At 36.3% G+C, this 27,254-nt stretch overlaps 1 protein-coding gene across 2 annotated transcripts; it reads left to right on the forward strand.

Annotated features, from left to right (window-relative positions):
• Positions 1 to 3,108: 3,108 nt before the first annotated feature.
• Positions 3,109 to 26,900, forward strand: LOC136026447 (runt-related transcription factor 3-like). 2 transcript variants are annotated; one of them, XM_065703044.1, is made up of 5 exons: positions 3,109 to 3,534; positions 7,715 to 7,819; positions 13,007 to 13,153; positions 16,387 to 16,590; positions 24,563 to 25,857. In XM_065703044.1, exons 1-5 carry the CDS (start codon positions 3,156 to 3,158, stop codon positions 25,201 to 25,203), a joined length of 1,476 nt encoding a protein of 491 aa, XP_065559116.1. In that variant the 5' UTR covers positions 3,109 to 3,155; the 3' UTR covers positions 25,204 to 25,857. The 2 variants fall into 2 exon arrangements, with proteins under 2 accessions (XP_065559116.1, XP_065559114.1); XM_065703042.1 differs by having other exon boundaries at positions 3,110 to 3,534; positions 12,995 to 13,153; positions 24,563 to 26,900.
• Positions 26,901 to 27,254: the final 354 nt, after the last annotated feature.

Genomic DNA, 27,254 nt, shown 5'->3' on the forward strand with positions numbered 1-27,254 from the left:
TTCACTTATATTAATTTTGAATTAAAATGGAATAGTTGTAGGCATCAAGTCATGGCTAATTGTAGAAAAGGCCAAGACAGATAGTCCATTGAGTGATAGGCAATTCTGGCACTAATTCCCCCCTTATTAGGATTGTATAAAAAATGATGTTAGTTCATTTGTTAATAGATATGTCTATCTATTGATCGTCCATGCATCTTTCCTAGGGCAGTAGAGCCAAGGTAGATAGTCATAGAGCTAAGATAGTGATAGAATCTATAGTTTCCCAAGTGTTTGGTTAAGTGGCTCGGGTATACGGCGGGAGTAAGTGTGCCTCTCGTATTGGACCAATACTTGTTTGTTATCTTTTAGCAAGTATATATATGTATTTAGCAGGATATATGTGTATCCTGTATAACTGTATGTGCCTACTGAGTTTTTATGGCACTTGGTATTAACCAAGTGACATATAGCAATCGCAAATTCTGTCGGTCTGTCGGTCCCGGTTTTGCTACTTTAGGCACTTCCAGGTAAGCTAGGACGATGAAATTTGGCAGGCGTATCAGGGACCGGACCAGATTAAATTAGAAATAGTCTTTTTCCCGATTTGACCATCTGGGGAGGGGGGGGGGGAGTGGGAGCCCGTTAATTCGGAAAAAATAGAAAAATTGAAGTATTTTTAACTTACGAACGGTTGATCAGATCTCAATGAAATTTGATGTTTGGAAGGATTCGTGTCTCAGAGCTGTTATTTTAAATCCCGACCGGATCTGGTGACATGGGGGGGGGGGGGAGTTGGGAGGAGAAAACCTAAAACTTGGAAAACACTTAGAGTGGACGGATCAGGATGAAACTTGGTGGGAAAAATAAGCACAAGTTCTAGATACATGATTGACACAACCGCAACAAATCCGCTCTCTTTGGGGTAGTTGGGGGGGGGGTTAATTATGAAAAATTAGAAAAAATGAGGTATTTTTAACTTACAAACGGGTGATCGGATCTCAATGAAATTTGATATTTAGAAGGATATCGTGTCTCAAAGCTCTTATTTTAAGTCCCGACCGGATCTGGTGACATTGGGGGGAGTTTGGGGTGGGGGAACCTAAAATCACGGAAAACGCTTAGATTGGAGGGATCAGGATGAAACTTGGTGGGAAAAATAAGCAGAAGTCTTAGATACATGATTTACATAATTGGAACGGATCCGCTCTATTGGGGAGGGGGGTTAATTCTGAAAAATTAGAAAAAATGACGTATTTTTAACTTACGAAGGAGTGATCGGATCTTCATGAAACTTCATATTTAGAAGCACCTCGTAACTCAGATCTCTTATTTTAATCTCAACCGAATCCATCGTAATTGGGGGGGGGGGCAGTTAAGGGGAACCGGAAATCTTAGAAAATACTTAAAGCGGTGAGATCAGGATGAAACTGGATGAAAAGAATAAAACCCTGTCTAAGACACGTGACTGACATAATCGGACCGGATCTGCTCTCTTTGGTGGATTTTGGGGGGGGGGGGTAATTTTGAAAATTGAGGTATTTGTAACTTACGAAAGGGTGACCAGATCTTAATGAGATTTGATATTTAGAAGGGTCTTGCGCTTTAAAGCTCTAATTTTAAATTCTGACCAGATCCTGTGACATTGGGGGGGAGCTGGAGGGGGAAACCAAAATTCTTGGAAAATGTGAAAATTGGGGTATTTTTATTTTACGAGTAGGTGATCGGATCTTTATGAAATTTGATATTTAGAAGGAATTCATGTCTCAGAGCTCTTATTTCAAATCCCGACCAGATATTTTGACATTGGGGGGAGTTGGAGGGGAAATCTTGGAAAACACTTGGAGTTGAGGAATCGGGATGAAGCTTGGTGGATAGAATATGCAAATGTCCTTGATACGTGATTGACGGAACCGTACTGGATTTGCTCTCTTTGGGGGAGTTGGGGGGAGGGTTTCAGTGATTTGGCGAGTATGGTGCTTCTGGACGTGCTAGGACGATGAAAATTGGTAGGCGTGTCAGGGAGCTGCACAAATTGACTTGATAAAGTCGTTTTCCCAGATTCGACCATCTGGGGGGCTAAAGGGAAAGGAAAAATTAGAAAAAATTAGGTATTTACAACATACGAGTGGGTGATCGAATCTTAATGAATTTTGATATTTAGTGACTCATCGTGGACATCGTGACTCAGAGCTCTTATTTTAAATCCTGACCGACATTAAGTCTCTTATTTTCCTTTTAAATCAATCTATTGATCCATAGAATTTTGCTATAGCTCATACCGTATGATCTCTTGGCTTTTAGCTCTTCTTGCCTCGTCACAAATGCCATATGAGCTCTTAGCCCTTGTTTTTATCCCTGTTTACAATAGGACATATTGATCGCGCCCGTTACTTATACCGAGATTAGTCAAGCCTCTGGATTTAGCGCTCAAAACTCCTGTGTTTCCGAAATTGTATTTACACTATATTCTATAACTTTCTACAAGGTCCTTCGACAAGCTAGATCCCCCAAAATTCAACGATTTCAAGACCCAAAGAAAAAAGAGTCAGATTTGTTTCAGTTTTAGCTTTTTCCAAATGACTGGATTGCACATTTGTATAATTTCTACTTATAGGTATCTGAAGTTATGGCCTAACGCCTAAAAATTGGTTCGAAAAACTAAATCCCTATAATTAGATAAATTCTGCTTAAAAGTTCAAGTTTTGAAGCCCGTGTCCCCAATTTTCCCGAGAAAAGATTATCTGGATTCCATCGAGGGTTGATGAATGTTTTGATAACAAAACTTTATACCGTTAAGGTGACATTTCTATTTCTCACCTAGGGCGGCATATCTCCTAGCTAGCACTACCAACCGGCTCTGTCTGATAACCCTAAAAAAGATAGGAAACAACGGCTTGTAAAATTTTCCTGTCCTGCCCTTTAATAAACTAAACCAAAGCATAGGAAATTCACCACCCATAGCTTAATGTAACCCTTTTGCCCACCATGGTAGCTGCTACCTTGTTACACACAATATTTCTTTTAGTTGCGGAGCACAATAAGACAATTACTATTGGTTATCAGCTAAGCACCTGCAGCCAATAAAATTATGCTTCTGGAAATGACCACTTCGCGGCATATCGTGAAAAAGGTAGCTTCTTAGTTAATTCAATAATGTCGGTTTGAGCACAAGGATGTTGTTGGCCACCGAAAATTTACCGAGTGTTACCATGTCATCTGAAGTTTATACACCTTCTAGTCAAAATGAAGACACCATTGGTGTGGACCCCATCCAAATGGCAGCTTACATTGCTGGAAACGCTAATGACCTTGTAAGGACTGGAAGTCCAGCCATTTTGTGCTCAGCGCTGCCAACTCATTGGCGATCGAATAAAACTTTGCCAACTGCGTTCCGTGTAGTTTGTTTAAGTGCAGTGGAAGATGGAACTATTGTAACCCTTAGGGCTGGAAACGATGAGAATTGGAGCGCGGAGCTGAGGAATGCGACAGCTGTGATAAAAAACCGAGTGGCACGATTTAATGATTTAAGATTCATTGGTAGGAGTGGTAGAGGTGAGCGGATTATATTGTCACAATTCAGCAAATTGAACTTGACCTGTAATCCTACTGGTCTTAATGAATTAATTTTCCGTCGGGCCAAAAATATGACATTGCGGTTTACCTTTGAAAGCAATAAGAAAATAAAAGGTCCTTTTGCTCCTAATTACGTACGTCTTAAAATATGTAGAAAGGCTTTCAAATATTATTTGTCTCTTTCTAACCTTTTTTAGCATGCTACTATAGATATATCTGGAATGAAGTAATCCAAAGGAATGTAGTAAGACACCTTTTTTTTATCCTTAGAATGCTGCACAGACCTAGCGGAATACTGTGTTCTTAAATAACTAATATAGCCACCTACTAATAAACAACCAACTAAGAGTATAGAATTTATTTTTAATATTTTTTTTTCATTTAAGCTAACATTTGAAATTGGAGGTCTATTATGAAAGCTATAGAAACGTGGAAGAGCCATGTGAAACTCGGTTCCCCTCATAACGTTTTTTATATAGTGATCTATATATACAAAAATTCCAGTTTGAAGAAATATTTATTTTCCCCTTTTGTGAAATACTCATATACTCCAATACTCCACTTTTGCATAATACTCAGTGCTAAAGCTGTAGCCGAAAGGGTTCATTATCAGTGAGACCCCCCCCCAATAAAAAAAGAAAAATGTATGCTTAAATCAGTGCTTTTATTCGTGCCGATTTATCGTAATAAATAACAATTTTCTTAATACATTTTGGTTAAATATCAGATCTTAAAATGCACCGACAAATATAAGGCACTCCGATTCTGATTACAGCCAGGTCTGAGCAAGTTTTGGCCAGTGAAATCCTGAAAATTTTAAATAATTTTTTGATAGATTTGGGAAAAATAGATCAGGTTCATAAAGCTCAAATTGCAAACATTAAGCCTAATATTTTTTAATTAGCTGTTCAAAAAAAAGAAAGAAAAAAAAGAGTGATAATAAAAATTAAAGTGAAACTGTTAAAGTTATCTGGATATGAGGGGAGCTACTACTCCCAAGCCCCCGTCTATCTGAGTGGGGAAAGCGCCTCTCGTAGTCAGGAGAAAAAATGAAAGCTTTTCTGAGTGCAGTAAATGCAACCAGTTGATAATTGCAAGTAACTTTGTTTTGCTTTTTATTTAATTTTGAATTTCAACACATTTAACCAAATGCAGTAATTTACTGAGTATCACTTTGCTCTTTGTCAATCAATAAGTAATTAATTTTCAATTTTAAGATCTTTCAATCCAGTACACGGCATGCTCTGTTTGTGCAAATTATAGCAGTTATTTAGTTTTACTTTCTCAGAGATGACGACGGTGCTTGTGTGGCTTGCATCAGTGGATCAGGGGTACACGAAGGGGTATAACCAAAAACAATGCTCTTTTTCTGATCTGGTATATTCAGCTCCTTCATATACAAGTTCCACTTGCTCCAAAGTTGATAACTGTGGCTTAAATTATTATTATCCCTTGCGATTTTTTCAACAATTTAAGACAGCTAGGAGTTGAAAACCTCAACAGGGTTGTAAAATCCTTACAAAGGGTTGAAAGTTTTACGAAAGGTTATAAAACGGTTGAAAAAGGGACTCAAGAACAACTTTCAGCCATCACCTCTCCGCCAAAATTGTGGTTTTCGTGGTGATTCTATTGATTTTGTTCCCCATACAATTCCCTTGAAAAATCCCATGCAGGATTTTCAAATTTCAAGACATAGACTTTGATATGTATACACTCAGATTGACCCTTTTAAGCAGTTATTTGTACATACTTGCATATATATATATACAAAATATGTACTGTTTCTACTATTATCTGTATGTTTATACCTATCTTTATGACGAGAAAACCTTCACTTCCTGTTAAAATAAAATGAAAAAATCCAGTTTCATGTCCACTGTATGGAAATTTGTGTGACCGTCCTCGATAACGGATCTCATTCTGTCCCTTTAAGCGTCATCACTGAGGAGCTACTCCCAAATAAAGGGATAATCCTAAAATCTATCCCAAGTGGAACCTGGTAAAATTATGGTTCCAAACACGGTTTGGAACCGTACGTTTCAAATCGGGTCCGTTTGATAGTGATTTTAGGGGTTTTGGGCTATTTTTTGGAACTCCCTTAATTTCTTCTTCAAAATTTCAGTAGTGCACTGAAAAGGGATTTACCTAGGAGCTGGAAAATCACAGTACTCTAATTACTAAGGAGTTTTCAAATAGAATAAAGGGTTATCCTAATTTTCTTTGGTCGTTTCTCCCCCGTGTTAACCGTAAAACTTTTCTATGTGTGGTTGATATTACTCTGTCCAGTTCGTATTCTTTTATGAGTTAGAATTATCTCCACCTGACCCCCAGCTTGAAGAAAAATACTATGCGGAGCTTAATCTTTTTTACTTGTTTCCCTATGATACTTGTAACAAATGCTTCTATTCTAATCCTTGGTCTCGAACCAAAGCAGCCTCTTTCTATAGATGGTATGCTCTTCGTCGCCATTTTCTATGCATGTCCTTGCTTTTCTTGAATATACTGTGCTTCTAGAACACAGGGTTTTTACTTAAGGTATATTTCGATCAACTGTCTTTGATGTCGACCTTTCTCCTATTTCGAAAAAAGACAAAACAAGTCTAAAATATACATCATTCCAACCTATCAATGTGTCCACTTTTTGTGCAAGCTATATAAAATGCTCTTCATCAAGATCTTGAAGAGAGATTTTAGACACCTCTATGTTTGCTTAATTTCAACCTGTTGCGTTTTCGTTAGTGGCTAATACATTCTTGACGTTCATCTCGCTGGTGGCTAGTTTGCCCCGGCAAGCCGCGACGACCGTTACTTCTTTGACTTGTGCTTCTACGGAACACCAAGAGGAGATCTGGCCGGTAACCAATCCCATAAGGAAAGTTATGCAAGAAAGTTGAAATGATGGAACGCCGGTAATCTCCAAACAAACATGGAATGATAAGGCATCTAAAGAGAGCTTGAAGGAGAATCAGGAAAATAGTCGGACAACGTGCTATCACCTGTCCCTGCTACTGTAAAAACAACATTCTTGACGCTCAAGAGCAGTTCCAGCTGTCGTGCACTCTGTATAGCATTAGTATTTCTTGTGTAAAATGCTTTTCTTGTGTACAAATAGTATTTTCAATGTTAACCAGACTCTCAACATTTCTGAAATATTTTGCGTAGTCCAATCGGAGTGTGCCGATTCTAGCTTAGCTTATGTTTCAAGCGTGATTTATCTTCCTAAGTTTTTAGTACATAAAAAAAATTGGCATGCACCAGGTTATGTGTTATAACATTCATTGACTGCCTAGTCGGATTAGTTAATGGTTTACACAAAGGGGCACCAATGTCCGGGGAACTCTTTATCAGTTAAATTTCTATAAAAATGGAAAATATGTCATGACGCCTTTGTAAGACCTTGACCTCTTAGAATCAAAAGCTGGGAGGACAGAAACATAATATCTAGCCGAAATTCATGAAAAGTCTATTAGGAGATCCATTAGGAGGCTTCTGTAATTGTGTTCATAGATGGAACAATTTAGTGATTGCAGTGGCCCGTAAAACTGTAAGGTCAAAATGATCGTTCAAATTAGTTCTAAGGTCCATTGATGGATCTTCCCAGGACTTCTGAGGATGAATTATCAGCTTAAGACTGTGAGTTTTGAAAGAGTGTTTTCTCGCTAGTCTTTAATTTTCTAATGGAAGACCTAATCAATTGGGCTAGGAAAACTACATTTACCCTACAAAACATCTTATCCTCATGGATATGTGATCTTAAAATTCTGTTAAGACCATTATAAAGGTTAGATTCAGGATGAATGTTTTTTTCGTGGGGGAGGGCGGCATGAAAGCTATTTAGCCTCTATTTTGCACACTTTCCCCCTTCACCAGGATACTTTTGAGCAGGAACTCCAACAAAAAGCCTTCTAAGGCAATTTATTGCCCTGTGGAATTATCCGTTAGTAGAGGCTATTTGTAGAGCCATCTTTAATCTCCTTTAAAAGGAGTTATGGACCTTTTTTATACGAAAAATTATAACTTACAAATACAAGTGCCATATCAAAAAAGTTGTTGATCGCACCATATTTCTTAAAATATCAAGAAGGTAGCTGTAAGTTTACGTTTTTGTACACGGCACAATTACATTATTTTGATAATTAAAAAACATCTTTAATTTCAGGAAAGAGCTTTACACTCACAATTCACGTTGCCTCGAACCCACCGCAAGTTGCAACATACTCTAAAGCAATTAAGGTTACTGTGGATGGACCGAGAGAGCCTAGAAGTAAGTTCCTTTGTTGTTGTTTTTTTGTCTCTAACATACAGTTAGTATATTACAAGATTATGACCTTCCTGTCTCACAGTGTTGAAAAGAATCTCAAGCACCTTCAGTCTACGATATGGAGAATTATATTGAACAGAATGGTCATGGGGCGCTATTGTATAATTACTGCCTGCTTATTAATTAGGCTAAAGCATCGTGGTTAAAACCAATCAAAGGGATCCACCTCGGCAAATTTCATTTCTAAATGCCTTGCATTTTCTGCAGCCCACTTCATTTTCCTGCACAGCAAAGTCGCAAGTACTTAATATGAAAACAATGAATTACCAAATTTTGGTGCGTTGGTATAGTCCCAATTACATAACCAAACTAACTAATTCTTTTGACGAAAAGCTACAGTAATTTGTGCTGTAAAGCTGTTACTACTACTAATAACTGTTCATTCCTGTACAGAGACGTCCAGATGTTAAAACAGCAGCAAAGATATTCATTTTCTATATTTATCACAAGGGTTGTCTGTGTCACTCTACAAGGAAGAAGTCCCGGAGGCAGTTAGGTATGAACCATTGCCCTAAGTGATTGTAGCCCAAAATCCAGAGAACCCCAGAGGGCTTTATGTAGACACAATTAAGTTATAATTGAATTAAGAGATAACAATAACTTTATTTAAATTCCAAAGTACGACCTTAGTATGGCATGAAAGTTTATTGACTTTCATAAGAAAATGCAGCTGAAAAAACTTCTCAGAGAAAAATTAGTCATTCTTAAGCCCCGTTGAGTTTATGACGTAAAAATAGTATAATTCATTTGTTGCCTGTTTGAAAATGTCACCTTAATAATTAATAATTGTTTAGTCTAATCAATGAAATCACCTCGAAATCATAGTACCATGCTAACTGATAGTTTGATTTATATTCGCGGTTTGGCTACCCACTAAACACCACCGTGAAGTCTACTTTAATTAAGAAAAAGGATGTAATTATTTAATTGCATGAATTTATTGAGTCATCAAACTCATAATTTAAAGCACAATTGGACATATGTATACAATAGGGACTTTTCATAAAATTTGGGTCTTTATTAGACAGTGTTATTTCATCTTCCTCAATGATTTGTGCAAAGGCTTAAGAAGTTTACCAATTTGTTATGACAGTGGTGTAGCCAGAATTTAAGCGTGGAGAAGGTCTAACTAATTTTAAAGATGGGGTGCAACTGTCAAAAAAGTCTCCTTCTAAAATCATAATTGCGGTCAGTTAATAAAATTCAACCAATATGATTAACCAACTTACGGTTAAAAATATTTTCTGCAATTTCTTCATAGGGGCATTTCATCGGCATCAGTTTTTCTTCTGATGGCATGTCAATTGGCTAAATTTTGCTTCAATAAATAGATATACGATAAATAATAATAATTGATAAGGGTCACGTAGTTTATGGAGTCTTGGCTACAGAACAGTTTGTGAACTCAGAAGGTGTATTAGCACGGAACATAATCGTGTACATGACAAATGATCTGAAAATAACTGCAAAAGTGGCGCTTAGGTATAATAATAACCCCTAATTAATAATCAAATTGTACATAGAATTTCATGACTAGCAAAGCTCAAGCTCACATCCTATTCCTTAGACAACCCTGCTAGGTAGTTTAACCGGAGATGGAGCTTAGTTTCGAACTGGGTCGACCAAAACTTGAGCTCTAATGCCATCGTCACGTGGTTTTGGATAACTATACGATTCCTGTCGAAGCAAAGTTTGAGCTTAGGTGCTACCCTTGATAGTTTGTAATATTTTGTGATGAGACCCAGTAACCTGCCTTCTCTAAAAGCAAAAGTTTAGCAACCATACACCAATCCTCAGGAATTTTGTGCATACAACTGCTTTTTGGTCGTTTGATTTAGTAAACCATTGATCTGTCAGCGGTTACACAATGTTTATCATGGGCGTACTCAACAGTGTGCACAATAAGTAAGTACATTCATAGGAGGAGGGGACCAAGGGGTCCCTTACTCATTCTATACAAGACCGATATTCTGTATAAAGTGTTAAATCCCTTTGTGAGAAACATTTTACGTCTTTGGTAAACTTTTTTTTCTTCGAACCTTAGCCGTCCACCAAAATATCGGGACTCTTGCGGCGTTCTCTAGTGTTTCTTTGATTCTTCGAATGATTAATTACTTTCCGGTGATTTAGCGGACTTCCATCCTGAAATCCAATCGATGTAAGTACCTAGGCATGTTAATGCGTCCAACTGTCTTTGGTATTTAGATCAAACCATTGGCCTGCCTCCATACCAAGTGTGAATAAAGTGAACTAGTTCCCAAACTCTTTGATTAGGGGTATTTCGGAGGGAATATTTTTCAGGGGGGCTGATAAATTTGAAAAATTGTGGGTAAAACAAAAAGACTGGCAAGCATGTGAAAAATACCAAGATTTCTAAAAAGCCTGGCTCGGAGTCATCACCCTTATGTACATTCTTGACTTTAATATTTTGTAAATACAATTGCAATTGCCTCTTATGACTACAGTTACAATAATGCATGGAATGTGCTTAAGTAATTGAATATTAGTTAGGAAAAGATAAACTTGACCAAAATATTTTGTAACGGTTTGCCACTACAGCCACAGAAAAAAAGAAGAAAGCTTGAACTTCACTTCCTGCACCAGACTATAATAACGAAAAAAGTGGTAATCGATAATCTTAGATTGTGTACCCAAGGAACACATACAGCGGCATGTGTGCTTCCGATTTGGTTCATTACGTTCATAATTGACGTCGAATGGAAACAATGCTGCCGGGTAGTAACCTGAACAAAGTAATGGCAGCAATTCAGGTGTAATGCTTTTGAAGTCTAGTGCACTGTTCTCTCATATAAAAGATCATCAGCCTGGGAGGGTTTCCGGTAAGAATCAGGAAATAATAGCAATTTTTAAATAAAGTGTGACTGCCTTGAAAAGCACTTCAGCTAATTCAAATACACTTTCACAAACAAACTTGCTAAATGGCGTTTTCGTGGTACATTTGTATTTTCTTACTACCAACCACCTTATAAATATAGCAGCAAATACTATGACTACTATTATTAGGAAAATTTAGCTGAAATTTGTCTTAAACTCTATCTCTTTAAATGTCTGCCTTTTGACCACATTAAAAGATACAACCATAATTTTGTGTGTCATGGAGAGTTGCTCGTGATGATGCTAGGCCAATTTAATAACTGCTCGTGTAGGGTACGCATTCCTTGAGCAAACACATTTTGCCTAAAGAAACCATTGCCTAATTCATATTAACATATGCACTGCAAAGAATCTTGAGAATTGTTTAATTTAGGAATCAGACACTATTCTGTAATTAAGCATTCGCAAGAAAACTTCTTCAATGAGACATGAAAAAATGGCCAGCCTTGTAACTTAAGTAAGGGTGCCATCCATTCTGTTGTTTCGGGACGTTAAGTTACCAACCTTATTTTTAACAACAAGACGCAGACCAGGGAATGCCAACTAATTTTGGGCCATGCCCCACCTTGGCATTTGTAAGATTCTGATACCCTCTCCTGGTATTCAAAATTTGTGGTTCAAAATTTTACATGTATTCACCAGAAGGAAGTTCAAAAGGCCATTAACTTGGTATCTTTTTTATGGGTCGTCCTCTAGGTATATTTTATACTAATGAAAAATATTGTCTGAATGCAACAGCGTTTATACAACGTAGCACGTCATTGGTATACTATCATAATATATTTTTTACTCTTTACATGCATATGAATGTGATGTTCACACGAAAAATGCTTTCTTCAGCCTCTAAAACATACTCAGCTGAAGGGTGTACGCTAAGCCCATGACCCACGAAAATATTGCCCCACCATGCCATGACCCACGATACCCCACCAGTGGTGCCTGTGCCCGATGTTGGGAATCGAGACAAAACACTGGATTTTTGATTGCCACAGGTAACAGAAATCCTTTAGGCATCGTTCGTGGCACCGATTTCTTTTTTCAAGACGTTTTGATCACCTGTTTCTTCATTTGGGCTTACATTAAAATAATAATGATGCTAGGTCAGTTTTGTTGACTGACCTAGAAAAATCAGGCTTAAATTTTGTTACTCTATACGTGAGGCACACAATTTTAAAAGCTTTATCCTATGGCATTTTAGTTCTCTTGATCCTGTAACAATTTGGTATAAAGTCGGTATAATAACCCATCTCAGAAATTTGTGCCTCGAGATAAACAAAGCACCGTCGATATATAGCCTAGATTTTAAATTAGATGAAGACAACTCAATATCACATACTGAGCCTGGCGGCTTTTGGGGATATGGTTCTACTCAATATGCAAGAAATACTACGATTTATCGAACAATTTTTCTGTGTTTTTTATATTCCCTATTTTCGAATTGGAGTCCCTGTTGCATCTTGATACTCCTTTGCATAGATTTCTCTGTATGTGCCTAGCTCTTTTGAGGATTGTTTCATACATTTTGACTAAACGTAACTCAAAAACATACTCCAGCCTAAATACTGAGGGAACCTTCTGATCCGTGCCTTGATCGTAGAAATATTGAGATTTTTACGGTTTTAATTGTTTGTTTTCACCAACAAGTTTAAATCTATTTAGTGCAGAAATACATTGTTTCAGAAAGCCTATAATAAAAGAAGGCCAAGTGCCCCTGCCACCCTCCTTTTTGCAACTTCTTCTCTGCCAATATTTCTTTTTCAATTTTTTTTTTGTGCTGATGAATTCTATTTTCTTTAAGCTTCTTCTAAAAAATTGCAGTTTCTATAAATGTCTTCATTACTACTTGTTTTTTACCTTAAATCTCGAGGCTTGGTTTTCCAGACTTTTTGCCCCAAAACTTTATCCAGGGACAGGCATGCAAGCACTTAGGACTTTGAGAGAGAAGTGACCTCAATAGGGAGGAGGGGTGCCCTCTAGATTTTTCCCCCTCTCCCACCTTGATTTCGAAATGTACCGTTTTTGTGTAGTGTTTTCATTGAAAAATGTCTTTGGCATGGTCGTTGGACAAATTAAAAAAAGACAAATTTGCCCAAGTATTGAAAAATTCTTAATAAATTCTCCTATTTTCTTAATAATATATATATATATATATATATATATATATATATATATATATATATATATATATATATATAGCGTTTGACTTACTGATGAACATTATAGCTCGTTTTCCAGGTCAGCAACAATCTCAGTTCAGAGCAATGAGTCTAGGTCAAAGACCCTACGTAAATGACCATATTAGAGACTATGATGTTATGCGTCGGAAGTCGGAATCAAATTCCCTCAGCCCCACATTATTCAAAGCTGCTCAAAGTTCTCACGGTAATTTGATTTTAATTTAATCTTACTCGAAAATTTTCTTAACCTTTTAATCAATTTTCTTTCCTAATTATTAAGTTCAGAGTAAAGGTGATAACGCTAAAAACACGTTCTTGAATTAAGCTTGAACCGAAAAGTAAAAAAAAAAAAACGTGAAGACTTTAATTTTATTTTAGCCAGACTTAACGTGTTATGCGAGTTCATATTTTTTTGAAAATTGAAAGGAATTCTTTTTAACGGCTTTTTATAAATGAGGCCACATTCTGAAGATTTTTTTAGTTACACATTTTCAACTTTACTGCTGCTCAATTCCTGCTTCCAAAACATGCACGTACACGTAATATTGAAACGAAAGAACACATTAGTTCAAAGCTTGTGAACGAAAAAGATATTATAAATCATCAAAACATTCTTAAAATTTTGATGGGCTTCTATTAACAAAAAGAAAAACTATTAACAAATAAAAATATGGAATTAAAATCAATTAGTTGTGGTTAACAAGCCATGGCTAATTGTAGAAAAAGCCAAGTCAGATAGTCCAATTGATTGAGAGGCAAATCTGGCACTAACCCCCTTATTAGGACTTAGGACTTATTAGGACTTATTAGGATGGTAGTTCATTTGTTAATAGATATAGGGTTCTATTTGTGCACTGCACTTTTCTAGCATATGCTTTACGCATGAGCTTATGCTTGTTAAAAGCCAATATGGCCTGAAGACTCGTTGAAATCATCACTAAACGCCCATATATTCCCCAAATATAGTGATCCTCAGTTGTCCGAGGACAGAAAGTCTAGCTAATATCAATAAGATAATATTTTGCTTTTAATCACTGCAGACATTCCAGAAGACTTTTCAGATCGGCAAATGCAGACCACTTTACAATTTGCGACACCACACCATCGTCTCCCAAGTGGCTGTGCTTTGACTGACACAGTGTACAAGAGACGACATGGACACAAGAATTAATATTCATTGGGGGGATACTCGTATATAAATAGGAAAAAACAAATGCTTGCACTAGGGTCTATGATAAATGCGGAAAACTAAGGAAAGATCAAGAAAATTTTTAGACTCCCGAAATTAGGAGAGGCCCAGAACACCTTGCGAAGCGTCTGGTCTTGGTAAAAAAAAAGAAAGAGAAAAAATTGCCACCGCACTTTGTTCTTGTTCTGTAATGAAACCGGTTTTCCGTGTCTACTCGGAGATAATTAGCTTAGCCTGAGCAAGATAAAGCATTATACAGGTATATTTTAACTAAATATTTAATAACATAGGGATGGTTAGGTTACATCTATATATATAAAAATGTAGTGTCCGTTACATTATCGTTATTACCGTTACACGAGCTCAAAAAATTGAGACTCTTTTTAAATTTTAATAAATTGCTTAAAATGTAGAAAAAACTGGTGATTGCACAAATATTTCAATATATTTTGACAATGGATTAAAGCAATTCGAAAACCTTAAAACAGAAAACCAAAAGTTGAAGTTTAGAAGAAACTTTGACGTCATATTGTAACAGCTAACAGATAAATGACAGTAAAAAAAAATGAGGCTCTTTTTAAATTTTATTAAATTGCTTAGAGTAAAAAACTGGTGATTTTACAATTATTTCTATATATTTTGACAATGGATTAAAGCAATTCGAAAACCATGAAACAGAAAACTAAACCAATTTATGTCATCAATTCGACCTAAAAATAACATAACGTTGCAGAGACCCAGAACACAAGGAAGAATGAGAATCTATATACAGAAGACTGCCGCGTGCCATACTGGGGCCCGCAGGGACCGGTGGCAAAGCCGCCGGGACCCAGCACTGTCTGTGGTTAGAACACAAGGGACAATGAGAATCCATATATAGAAGCCTGTTGCGTGCCATGCTGGGGCCCGCGGGGACCAGTAGCAAAGCCCCTGGGACCCAGCACTGTCTGTGGTTGGATCACAAGGGGCAATGAGAATCCATGTATAGAAGCCTGCCGCGTGCAAAGCCGCCGCGTGCGTACCCACGCCGCGGCGAAAGCCTGCCGCGGCGAAGCCGCCCGGACCCAGCTAGTATTTCATATAATGCGTTCTGGGTGGCCTGCTTTTCGTAATTCTCTGTTGTATTTTCCATAATTTTGTTACTGAAGTATTATATTTTCATCTTATTTGGTATATTTCATTAGGATTAACCTAACTTCACTTCTTTGGTATGGTCACTGTAACCCGTAAGTACCAATGCCTTTTATCTCGACTTGTATTTTTCTTCGTCAAACCCTTTTCTTTTTTTATCACGTTCGGCGCAGAACGCTCGTCAAAAAAATTGAAGGAGCTGAACAAAATTAATATTATTAAGCTAGAATTGTGTCCTCATAATTTTAGTTTACATTTCGCGGTTTTTCTTGTGGTAATATCAGTGTGGTTTCATGATAAACACACATGCAGATAAACTGCGAAACCGCTGAACTATCTGAGACCAGTGTATTTGACTACCTCTTACTGATGTTTATGACAGTTTAATTGACAACTGATAACAACGATTTTTCCTGTCAACTTCAATAGAAATAACCACAATGCAATGCATAAAATCCTTTTCACTCGTTTTTCTCTTTGTGATTTGTAAATTAAAAGCGGATCAGAAGGAATTCTTATAAATTGTCATTGTCGTAACCTGGTCTGTGGTGGGTTATGGAGGATAAGGCAAGACGGAACTGTTTCTTGGGATTAAATTCTAGGTTGATCCGTTTTTGGCCCTCATGTAGCATTGTCAAAAAAAGCTATCTAACGAGTTATGATGACAGTCATGCAAAAGTATTGCTAATAATAATTAGAATACAGTGCATATCAAATATCAACAATTCAATTTTCAAAACAATATTTTGTTCTTATAAGTTATAGAATAACAGACTTGTTAATGTTGGTATTATAGTGCAAATTTATTCCAAGTAATTTGAAACGAAAATTTAGAGCTTTAACTTTTTAATGGTCTTTGTGCAATTAATTGTTCGCTTAATTAAGCCTACAATCCCATAGCGCAACCTGTGATAAAGTTAAGAGAATAATCTTGTCCTGTAATATAGCGTAGAAAACATGACATTGTTTAAAAGAAAATATAAAGTAACGTAATATAGAGAAGGAGAAAGAAAATGACAAAGGGGGGAAGAGGGAAAAAGCGAGAAGTGGAAAGAGAAAGAAACCAAGGTTCTGTGACAACAAAAGAAAGTCTTGTAACATTCAACTATTAATTCCAGAAATTCATCAAACGTCATTGGAAGCCACCTGGACATCTCCCTATGTCAGCAGCAATTATTCGGCACCATATGTAACACCGCCTGTGATTGGTTCTTCGACTGCCATAAGTAGCCCTTTAAGCGCGTACAATCCACCTGTTTTAACGTATGGTGACATGGAAGGCGGCTGCCCGCCTAACAATCCAGAAAATACTCATACTCAAGGTAATAGATAACTTCTAACGTTAGTATAATTTAAACCTATCTTTGAGTCCTTTTCATGCAGGGCCTATTCAATTCTCAAGTTTTAGATTCATTCCCGATGCACGAGTAGGACAGTTTCCTCCTCATTAAAACTATTTCTCACTTGAAGAAAGATTGATCTGGTCAGTTTTACCTATAAGTTTATCGATTGCCATAGAAAGTCATTTAATCTTATAGTAAGCTCAAACGTTTTGGGTTAACAGTTGCTTGACATGGCAAAACAGTACTTTGCCCCCACCCTACTTTCAGGCACAAAAAGGCTTAGCAGACCATTTTAAAGTCTATTGCATTCATGTAAACTGTTTCTCTCTTGATAAAGGAGTATCAAATTATCGAAAAACCAAAACATTGTGGGGACTCATGTAAATCATCCAGGAATATTATAGTTGATTGCGCCTATGCAAAATGCATGACTGCGCTGCACAGTCTTTTTTTAATGACAAATACACTTTATTATAGTCTCAATGCCATACAGTCTTCCCAAGATCGTTTTTTGAACAGGCTAAGGCTGTTTTGCCAAAGCGTTTGAACCTCCCGCTACTGTCAAGAAATAAGAAAAAAAGAGATCGGTGGGCGTTTTTCGTTTAGGTACGGCAGTTTTTTTGTTCTATTTTATAGTGTAGGCACCTACGCTGATGACCCAGATTCTTCATGCATAAAAACAATAAAAAACAAACAAACTTGCTGAAATACTAAATAACAGCCTGATTATTTTAATACCGACACCGGAATGCAGATATTATATGGACAGGTGTGGAATGGGAATAAATTTCAAGCAGACAGTTGTTGGGTGTGTTGAACACCTTTCCTTGAATTTACTAACACACAGAGGAAGTTGTAGATTTTAGTTTTTTTAAATGTAGTTCTTTTATTTTACAAATCATCTTGAAATTGGACGAGTGACACTCTAAGAAAGTTGAGAGTAATTTTTAAAGCTGCAAAAGAGGGGAAGGGGTTAATTTTGAGAAGCCTAAATTAGTTTAGCCTAAAGCCTAAATTAGTTAGGTGGTGCATAGTGTAGCATCCGAAGTGGTATTAACTTCGCATAAAAGGGGTAGTCGTAGAGACTTTGGACGGGACCCGTTTGATCAGAAACTTAAACTCAAGCGCTCTTTTTAGAGTCAAATATGACTGGAGGATGATCAGCTTTTCTCCCATGCTCGTTCTTTCTATCTGACTCCGCTCGTAGTCAGATAGAATTTTGAATCAGAGTTTTATATAGACATTTTTCTAAATTGTCAAATCGTCAAATAAATATGGCCCAGGACCCCACGATTAACTAAGGCTTATGGATCATGATATGACCTACCGCTATGGTAGTAGATCTGTCATAGTAGAGACAGTCGAAAATAAAAATACTTTGTGCTGCGTATCAAAAATGTCTCAGTAGGGCTATAGTTAACTACCTCCTCTCTATAGAAAGAAATCGATATTTTTTATCCTAAAGGAGGGTAGAGCCTAGTCAAGAGTTCATTCTTTAATAAAAAAATAAACAAAATAATTTTTTGGCTCATTTATAATAAAAAAAATGTGAAAATCGTACCAATTAGTTATCTAAATTTTTGCGTAGAATCTATTTGCTAGTCATGAAAAAATCTCGTAGTTGCTAAGAATGGATTGCTACGAGGTTCAGTTATTCTCCATGGTGGATATAAAGATTTAGGGCAAAGCTAGAAATTTTTTCGCTCTGAATCTACAGAGGTCCTGCTGTTAGAAAGACATCATCTTACTCTTAACAAGCAGTAAATTTGGCCCAGGGAATTCTCGATCGCAAACTTCTTAGCACTGACACCAGCGTCTGTTAGTACTTCAAGGTCATTTAAGAGGCTAACCTACGGGCCGATAGTGCTTGAAACCATGCTTCAACACACAGCATAATGGCAAACAGTGAAATATCGGCTCTCGCTCTGTATTGACTGAATCTGTTGCTTGAACATTTATGTCTTCAAATGATCAGCTTGACCCTGTATAGACCAGCATGTGCTTCGAATGTGATCTTCGCGGGCAAAACTTTGCCTTAGAATTCCCTATAGTGGTTGTTGCCATCTCTCATTCAGAAAAGGCAATAATACGAGTATCGCTCTCAGTACTGATCAGCCTACTCTATTTACTGTAATCATGTGTATGATATCATAATGTAAAAGTTTCATGGGTCTAGACACCAGCGTCTGTTAGTGCTTCAAGGTCATTTAAGAGGCTAATGTTTACCCACGGGCCGATAGTGCTTGAAACCATCCTTCAACACACAGCATAATGGTAAACAGTGAAATATCGGCTCTCGCTCTGTATCGATTGAATCGGTTGCTTGAACATTCATGTCTCCAAATGATTAGCTTGACCCTGTATAGACCAGCTTGTGTTTCGAATGTGATCTTCGCGAGCAAAACTTTGCCTTAGAATTCCCTATAGTCAGCCCGTTGTTGAAATCTTTCCATCTCTCATTCAGAAAAGGCAAGAATACGAGTATCACTCTCAGTACTGGTCAGCCTACTCTATTCACTGTAATCCTGTGTATGATATCGTAATGTAAAAGTTTCATGGGTCTATGGATTTCCGCACAGTCTTAAACAGCTTGAGGTTCAGGTTTTTCGGTCCTATAGAAGTAAGGAGTGAGAGAATGACTAATACCTTAAACGGTTTTTCCTTGGATATAGTAGCGACAATTTAGCTTCTGTTTTCATGGTTCCCTATTGCTTGAAGATATGCATAAAAACGGAGGCGGATCTAGAACAAAATCTTGGGGAGGCCCAATGTGACAAGGGCGCCAAAAAGAAAAATCTTGGGGAGGGGGTGATGTGACAAAGGTGCCAATAATTAACCAAATTGACAAAATTATTGAAACGAAAGAGTGAAAAATGAAAGAAAAAAAAAGGGAAAAGAGGGGGCCAGAAAAATCTTGGGGGGCCTAGAGCTCCCCATACCCCTTGGATCCGCCAACGATAAAAACACATTCAACTGGATCCAAATGCGAAAAAAATAGATACTATACTGTCAATATATACTACTGACTCTCCCATTTCCAAGGAAGGGTTTTGGTTCTTCATTAGCCAGCCAACACGAACTCCAGAAATTAGAGAAGGCAGACAATCTACTAATTATTTACTCGTGATATTTACCTATAGTTTCCTGTCCCATAAAATGGTAAGAAGAACTTGTTGACATTGGACCTTCAAATTCCCAGCAAACTTTTGTCGACGCATATTGTAGTCCCAACAGAAGCGATAAAACTATTGCCATTAATTCAGCTCATTGATTATGTAATAATATACAATAATATAATAACCGACCTGAGTTCCAAATGAAGTTCCAAATTCGTGCTCTTTAGTTCAATTTTTATCACAATGCTTCAACATTTAAAAAGTGACATTTCTTGTTAAACAGTACCATTTCTTTAATATTGTGTAGTGGTCAACCCCTCAATATTCCCTATGTTTTCTTCTTCACAACGTTCTTCACTTGGTTATAGACTCCACATACGTCTAGGGACAAATGCACTGCCACGTCCAAGTAAGGTCTCTAAACTGAGAGGCAATCAAAATAGCTTTTCAATAGCTATGATCCAATTGTGTATGTATAAATTTTGTTCAATGATCAGATTTTGGCTCTATTCAGTCCAAACTATAAGGTGTGCTGCACCCCCCTCCAATCCCCAGTGTTTATGTTTAAGTTTAATTTTTAAGTAATACGATTTCTACACGAATTTTGGTGTGACAGTAAACTTCTGGAATTTTCACACATCCTGCTCCTCTCTCTTCCACAGAAAGATAAACGGACCAAGCTTAGTAATAGCTGTCTATAATAGCTGTTTATTTTCTACGAACAGTATTTATCTTTTGGGACGACTGCAAAACTGTGTTGTATTATGGCCTTTGACGCGCGGAGGTTATGTAAATAATTTTTCGACTGTTCCGAAACCATTGCCTATTTCAAAATGTTTTGTTCTCGATGCCGTTTTGAGCCTTTTCAGGTCAAAATTGTTGCTTCACGACACAAAATGGCAGAAATCACCATTTTCCCGTGGCATGATCCCTATTGATACTTTGAAAGAGTCCTTTTCCTATATTCTAGGATCACTAGTTCGCTACAATCGCCCCTGAGAAAACATCCATCCCAGTTTGACTCTTTCTCTCAACTCTATTTTTTAAAACAGTAAAAAACTTTAGCGTAAAGAGCGGGGCATTGAAAAGGGAACAACCCCTTTCATATACGGAGTAATTTCTGTTCGTTTTAGGTTTTAATGTCGTTCCTTACTTTAAGTTAAAAAAAAACTTATTTTTACGTTAGAATGAGCCCTCTCGTGACATTCTAGGACCACTGGATCCTTACTGTTACCCCTGAAAAAAAATTAACACGCATCAGTGATCTGTCTTCTGGCAAAAAATACAAAATTCCACGTTTTTGTAGATAGGAGATTGAAACTTCTACAGTAGGGTTTTCTGATGCGCTGAATCTGATGGTTTGATTTTCGTTAAGATTATATGTCTTTTATGGGGTATGTCCCCCTATTTTCTAAAATAAGACAAATTTTCTCAGGCTCGAAACTTTTGATGGGTAAGATTAAACTTGGTGAAACTTGTATTTTTAAAATTAGCATTAAAATGCAATTCTTTTGATGTAACTATTGGTATCAAAATTCTGTTTTTTAGAGTTTCGGTTACTATTGAGCCGGATCGCTTCTTACAACAGTTCGTTACCACGAACTGTTTGATAAAATGCGAAATAGACAAGGGCTTGAAAACTCTGGTTCACTATAATCAGATATGTTGAGTTTGCTGGTGGAATTTTTATCAGGATGGCTTTCTTGCTTTTGGGGTAAACTGACCTTTCTTGAAATTGCGTAAATCCGATTGTGCTAACAGCATTTGAGGGATAACTTCAATTTCACGGAGATTACATTTTTGGTATCACAATAAACAAAATATATACACTCTTTGATTTATCCAATTGTTCTGAAACTTTCCTTTTTAGGGCTGCTGTTAACACTGGTCGCTATTGCCTTTCCACAAACTGTTTAAAAGTTTTAGTCACAATAAAATCCTTGATCAGCGTACCCAGGATAATACCTGGGGTCATAAGCCACATTGCACATTAATATTTTATATTTTTGTTGTGTATTAAGGATATTGTTTCTTGTTCTCCACGAAATTTGAAAAGCAAAATTTGATTTTTGGAGGATTCCACGAAAACATATTTTTTCTTTTTTTTTATTTGGGAGAAATAATTTTTTTATCCGAAAATTTAGGAAAAGTAAAACACTAATTGGAAACAATTTAGTTTTGTATGAGTGTGTATTTGTTTGTATATACGAGCAGGTAGAAGGGTATCAAAGCCCATTTGTGCGAGGAGGCACTGAAGTTGGACTTAAAACAAGTCAATCCGGCGACAAGCACTTACAAAGCTGTACTCTAGTTTCTGCGACCATTCTGTGTTTTTTTTGCTGGTTTTTATATGCTTTTGAATAAAGGTGACGTAAAGAGTGTCAAGACGGATTACTATCGGTATTGTAAGTTCTTACTTTATTTACCACGATCATTTTGGAACCGAATGTTAATTAGTAAATATCAGGCAACGGATATTGTTCTCTCAGTGGAAAAACTAAGTTCAAAATTAATTGACGAAGCGCCAATCCGTCTTGGTCCTAACAATCATCTTATCCGCCTCTTTTGCTAAATTGTTATTTCTTTTTCTTGTATTTGTGTTTCTGTGTTGTTTGTTTTGTGTACTTTGTGTAATTTGTAGTTCTTTTTCTCCTTGTACTCCACTTTTTCCCTTTTTGTAAGAGGGTAAGAAATCAATTATTATTATTAATCTTCAAAGGACAATTTTTTTCTGTCATTTGGGAACATTGATTCTGTCACATTGAAATTTCCGTAAAAACGTAAAAGTTGAATCAGTCAGGTGTTTCCAGCCTAAAAGTTATAAACCAAAAAGAGAAAGAGCAAACTCTTTCTTCGGCTTGTGAACAAATTGGCAACGTAAGGCAGCTTAACTGAATCAAACCTGTTTTGCAAAACAGGCAAAAAAAAAAATAAAACCTTGAAAAAAAAATCAAAAAATTAAAGAAACAGATTGAACCTATTATTACTGAGTCTCAGTTCTCGAGTCTTGGTTGTCAGATATTAATGAAGGCTATAAGACAAATCGAAGCAAAATTGAGGGTAGTGAAGTGTTGCAAACTAATAATTTCCGCCTTCCCCGAGGGAAAGAAGCTATTAAAAATAGACCTGACAGTAGGAAGTAGACTCTACGTGTTTATATATTGAGCCGTAAGCAAAAAGACCAAAGGACCTCAATTTAATCTTAAGTTGATGCTTATAACTCTGTTAATAACTTCTAGTTCCGTTTATTTTTCATGCTTCGAATTACATATGCACTTTACATAGAAAGGTTGAACTCGAGTTAGTTAAGGAAATTGATCTGGATTTTTAAATCAGCTTCATGGCGATAGGCATTACTGCTTAATGGCCGTAATGACATGCATTTTACCTTCTACAGTTCATCTTTTATTATTGTTTTTGCGGCATTATGGTTGTTCTGAGGGGTAAATATTCAAAGATAAAGCCGGTAGAGATTCAGGATTTGGAGGGAGGCTGGCTATAATTTTGCAAACCAGCTTTTTTATTGAACAAACTCGTATAAATGTTGAACTGAACAAAGTTCAAATGCACCCAAGCCAAGGGGGAGGAAGATAGTCCCTCTGGTATTTAACGGATTTGTTTGATAAATAAAACTGCACCTAAACCAAGGAGGAAGGACGGTCTAATCGTCTCCACCCCTGGTTTGCCGCTGGACCGATTTAAAATTGGTGGTGACCTCTGATTCTGCCCTAAAGAGTAATTAAAATGGCGTAGAGAATACATATAAATATATTGTAGCTTGGGTACTGAGGACTTTCTTAAATTTACTTTCCGCATTTACCTATTAGAGACTACTGAAGTTGTGTGCAATAAGTACTCGAGGCTCTTTCCTATTACTAATAGAGTCTAAATAAAATGACGATTTCACAGCATTTGGTTTTACTCAAATACTTAAATCTAACTGTTAAGGTTAGTTGATATGCATCTTTTAGACTAATGAAGTAGTCTGTACATGTCAGTAAGGATGACAAAAATTGTATAGATTTTTTTCCGTGTTTTTGGTAGTAATTGACTAATTGACAAAACGAAAAAAGTAGGAAAGAAGAGAGAAACGAGGATAATGCTAGCCAGTTTAAAACGTAGACTATAATCCAAATATTTTCGGTCAAGACCTCCTCTTGAGTTACCCTTTCACCGTAACATTGAGAGGGTTGTCGTATTTTAGTTCCTGTGTTTGTTTTAAGGTTTGATTTTTATATTATCCTTTTTGGTAATTCTTGTTTTATTATCGTGCATTGAGGACGGTCAAGCAAAGGTCTTGACCAAAATATTTGCATTATAATCGTTTTTTAATAGCTCGCATTATCCTCGTTTCTCACTCTTTTACTGTTTTTTTTTTTCGTTTTGTCATGAATAGCCAGTGTTGTCTCAGAAATTATTTAATTTTAATTGTTTCTGAGTAAGATATGCTCCAAATTTTATACGCTGGTAATGCTGGCTTTTGTTTTTGATCTTTGATACCAAACGTAGAGTGGAAAGCTTTGGAAGGGATCATTAGCATCAGAAGCAGTAATAGAATGACTAGAAATCTCGTTGGTTTTGCCAACGGTAATACTTCATTCAATGGACATCTTATCGATTTATAATCGCATATATCTAAAAAAGGAGAGATTGCGAATCATTACGAAAGTTTGGAAAAAAAATTATTATAACACTAAATAGTGAATATATGAAAATATTCAACGGGTGCATTAGGTGGTATACCAGGGTAAAAAATTTCGTTTCGAATGTGCAGAACGTTAAAGGTTTATTGTGCCGAAGAAGAGTAATAAATGTAATAAATCATTTTTTTTCAGGGCTTCAGAACCACGACTATTCACTTATAAAGCCTGAACCCCCTACTTCAGAGTATGCACACACAGGACAATATTCAGTGTCTCGATTAAGTCCTCTTCAGGATCCAAGCGGACAACAGCGATATGCATTAAATCCCCTACCAGATCCTGAACGTTCTCATCTTATAACGGATGGAAATGGTACAACATTTCAGGTGCTGGGAAATAATAATAACTATCAGCAAAGTTCATATATGTATAGTAACTATTCTTTTTTTGGACATCACAATTCTACGTACTACCCTTCACAGCCTCAGACGCCAGCGACGTATTCCAACCTTCTTCCACCTTCTAGTCTTATATATCCACACCTTTATCCCAGCAATAATACAGGGCTTTCTTCCACCCTTCATTTAACAGGCGGTGAGGTTGTAAGAAATGATGACATGAAGCCAGCATCCGAAAATATTTCTAATGAGGAAGAAAGAAGAAATCTGCCCTCATTATTAACTGAAAATAAAGATGTTGATAGAACTTCAGTTTTAGTCACTAATGACCTTAATCAGAATGATTTGTCGCAAGTTCCCCCAGCTCAAGAGCAAGATGAAAATATTTCTGATCAGTATCAGAGTGCAGATTACCCAGTCTGGCGCCCATATTGAGAAAATTTAAGGGGAACTACACCCCGTGATATAAATTAACAGTGATAGGCTTAAGATCAAACTAGAGGGACTTTAAGCGACACTGAAACGAGGAGTGAAAATAAAACCAACAGTAATGAAATCGGAGAAAATACTAGCTACTTCAACCCCACTTCAAGGATCGCTTGGTCGCATTTGTTTCTACTTTTTCTTTTTTATTATTACTAAGGAACATTCTTGGGGGTAGAACTGACAATTTTAGGACTTTCTTATGACTTTCTTCGTCGTAGTGGATTGAAACCCTGGTCGTCACTATTGTTTGTATAAGAACAATCGGACACAACTATAATTTAGAATGAAAAACAGTATGAAGCTAAATAAAAATTTTGAATGTTAAAACCTGGAATTTTCAATAAGCCAAATTACACATTATAGGGATGATCATTTACACTTTTTGAAACAAATTCAAACTTTGTCCCTTGGTTTGTTTTACCTTAACAGTGTAGAAATTTAGAAGTTGCAATTGTTTATTTTTTTTCCCTTTGAAGCTCTACACCGATTTTGTTAGATCAAATGAATTTGTAATTTGGCTCTTTTGTTTCGAGTGAAATATTAATCTCTTTTGGGGGATGGGGTGAAATATTTCGAGGGATTAAAATTCCAGAAAAAAAATAACAGGCGAATTATCTGAACACATACGGTATCCTGAAGACATGCCTGGCCATTTTTTGTTTAAAAATAAAAAAAAATGTATGAAAAGTATACAAATAAAAGTTGTGATTTTTTAATTTTAGAGCGTATGTAATTTGTAATTTTATGTACATATTTAAAAATCTCGTCTTTGAGATTCAATGGTTGTGAATATATCGAAGAGACTAGAACTTTAATGAATGAATGGTCTTGTGCTATCGACAAAGGAAAGATTCACTTTAAAACTATTCTTCTGTTATTACTTCATCACACTAAAAGGTAGCGTAAAACGATTACTTGTGGATTTTATTTTATGTTTTAAAAAGCTCAAGTGATTTAAAAGAAACATTAAGTGATTTTTTAATATTATGTTTACGTAATAAGAAAGGCAGTATTGTAAGGGTTAAGGGGGCTTAGTCTCCCTCTTGTAGTATTTCACACAAAAGTGACAAAAAGAGTATCCACAGGCAGTATTTAGCAAATTAACTAAAAATCAAATGTTTTCCATTTTTAATCACCAGAACTGTCACAAGGGATCGAGTGTTATATGGGTTAGCTGAGAATAATCACCAACCTTTAGGGTCTTGGGTCTCCAATGTAAGATGATAGTTACGGTGTTGAAAATCATGGTTATTGCATAATTTACCAGAACAAATTTAGTAATAGAACATGCCAACATTTCTATACTTCTAGTATACTGTTTATTTTCATAAAGAATTTGATTATTAGTTTGACTTGGGACCAAAAAATAGGTAAATCTGGCCCGATCTTTTGCTTTATATTTAACTAGGTGTTACCAAAGATTTGAAAAGGTCAACTCTCCTAAAATATTGGGTTTGGCTTTTACACATGAGTATCTGAGATGATATTAAAAAGAATTAAATGGGTATGAGCTATAATTACCAAATGCTATTTCACCAAAGATAATTCCAAAGTGTATTTCTGAAGCTTTTATGATATTTTAAGCCAGTGCTTGTTTAGTCTTATTATATTACCTTTGTTTCGAACATTAAAATGATTCTTATTTACTTCTTATGCTGCACTTTACTTTGTGAATGTTCAGATTTCAGGCTATGTATTACGACTGCATCAATGGCTGTAATTTAGTAAAGAGTGAACCATGGCTCCTAATAACAAAACACTCACAATTGTTCATTTAATAAAATGTTTAGCGAATAAAAGAAGTTTCCTAGCTCTGATGCTTATTAAAAAATGGTAGCTATTGTCTGAAACAAACTTCAACATAATTTAATATCAGGAAAATACAAGAGCTAAGAGCTCATACGGCACTTGTGACGAGGCAAGAAGAGCTAAGAGCCAAGAGCTCATATGGTATGAGCTCTAACAAAATTCTAAGAATCAATAGATTGATTTAAAAGGAA

Source organism: Artemia franciscana, chromosome 4, assembly GCF_032884065.1.
Source record: "Artemia franciscana chromosome 4, ASM3288406v1, whole genome shotgun sequence".
In the NCBI taxonomy this organism is placed as follows: domain Eukaryota; kingdom Metazoa; phylum Arthropoda; class Branchiopoda; order Anostraca; family Artemiidae; genus Artemia; species Artemia franciscana.

Bases quoted from the DNA above. Each gene is read 5' to 3' on its own strand.
- LOC136026447 (XM_065703042.1), top strand. From the start codon at position 3,156: ATGTTGTTGGCCACCGAAAATTTACCGAGTGTTACCATGTCATCTGAA. The intron at 7,820-12,994 runs GTAAGTTCCTTT...TGAACATTATAG, and splicing joins TGGACCGAGAGAGCCTAGAA to CTCGTTTTCCAGGTCAGCAA. The intron at 16,591-24,562 runs GTAATAGATAAC...ATTTTTTTTCAG, and splicing joins AGAAAATACTCATACTCAAG to GGCTTCAGAACCACGACTAT.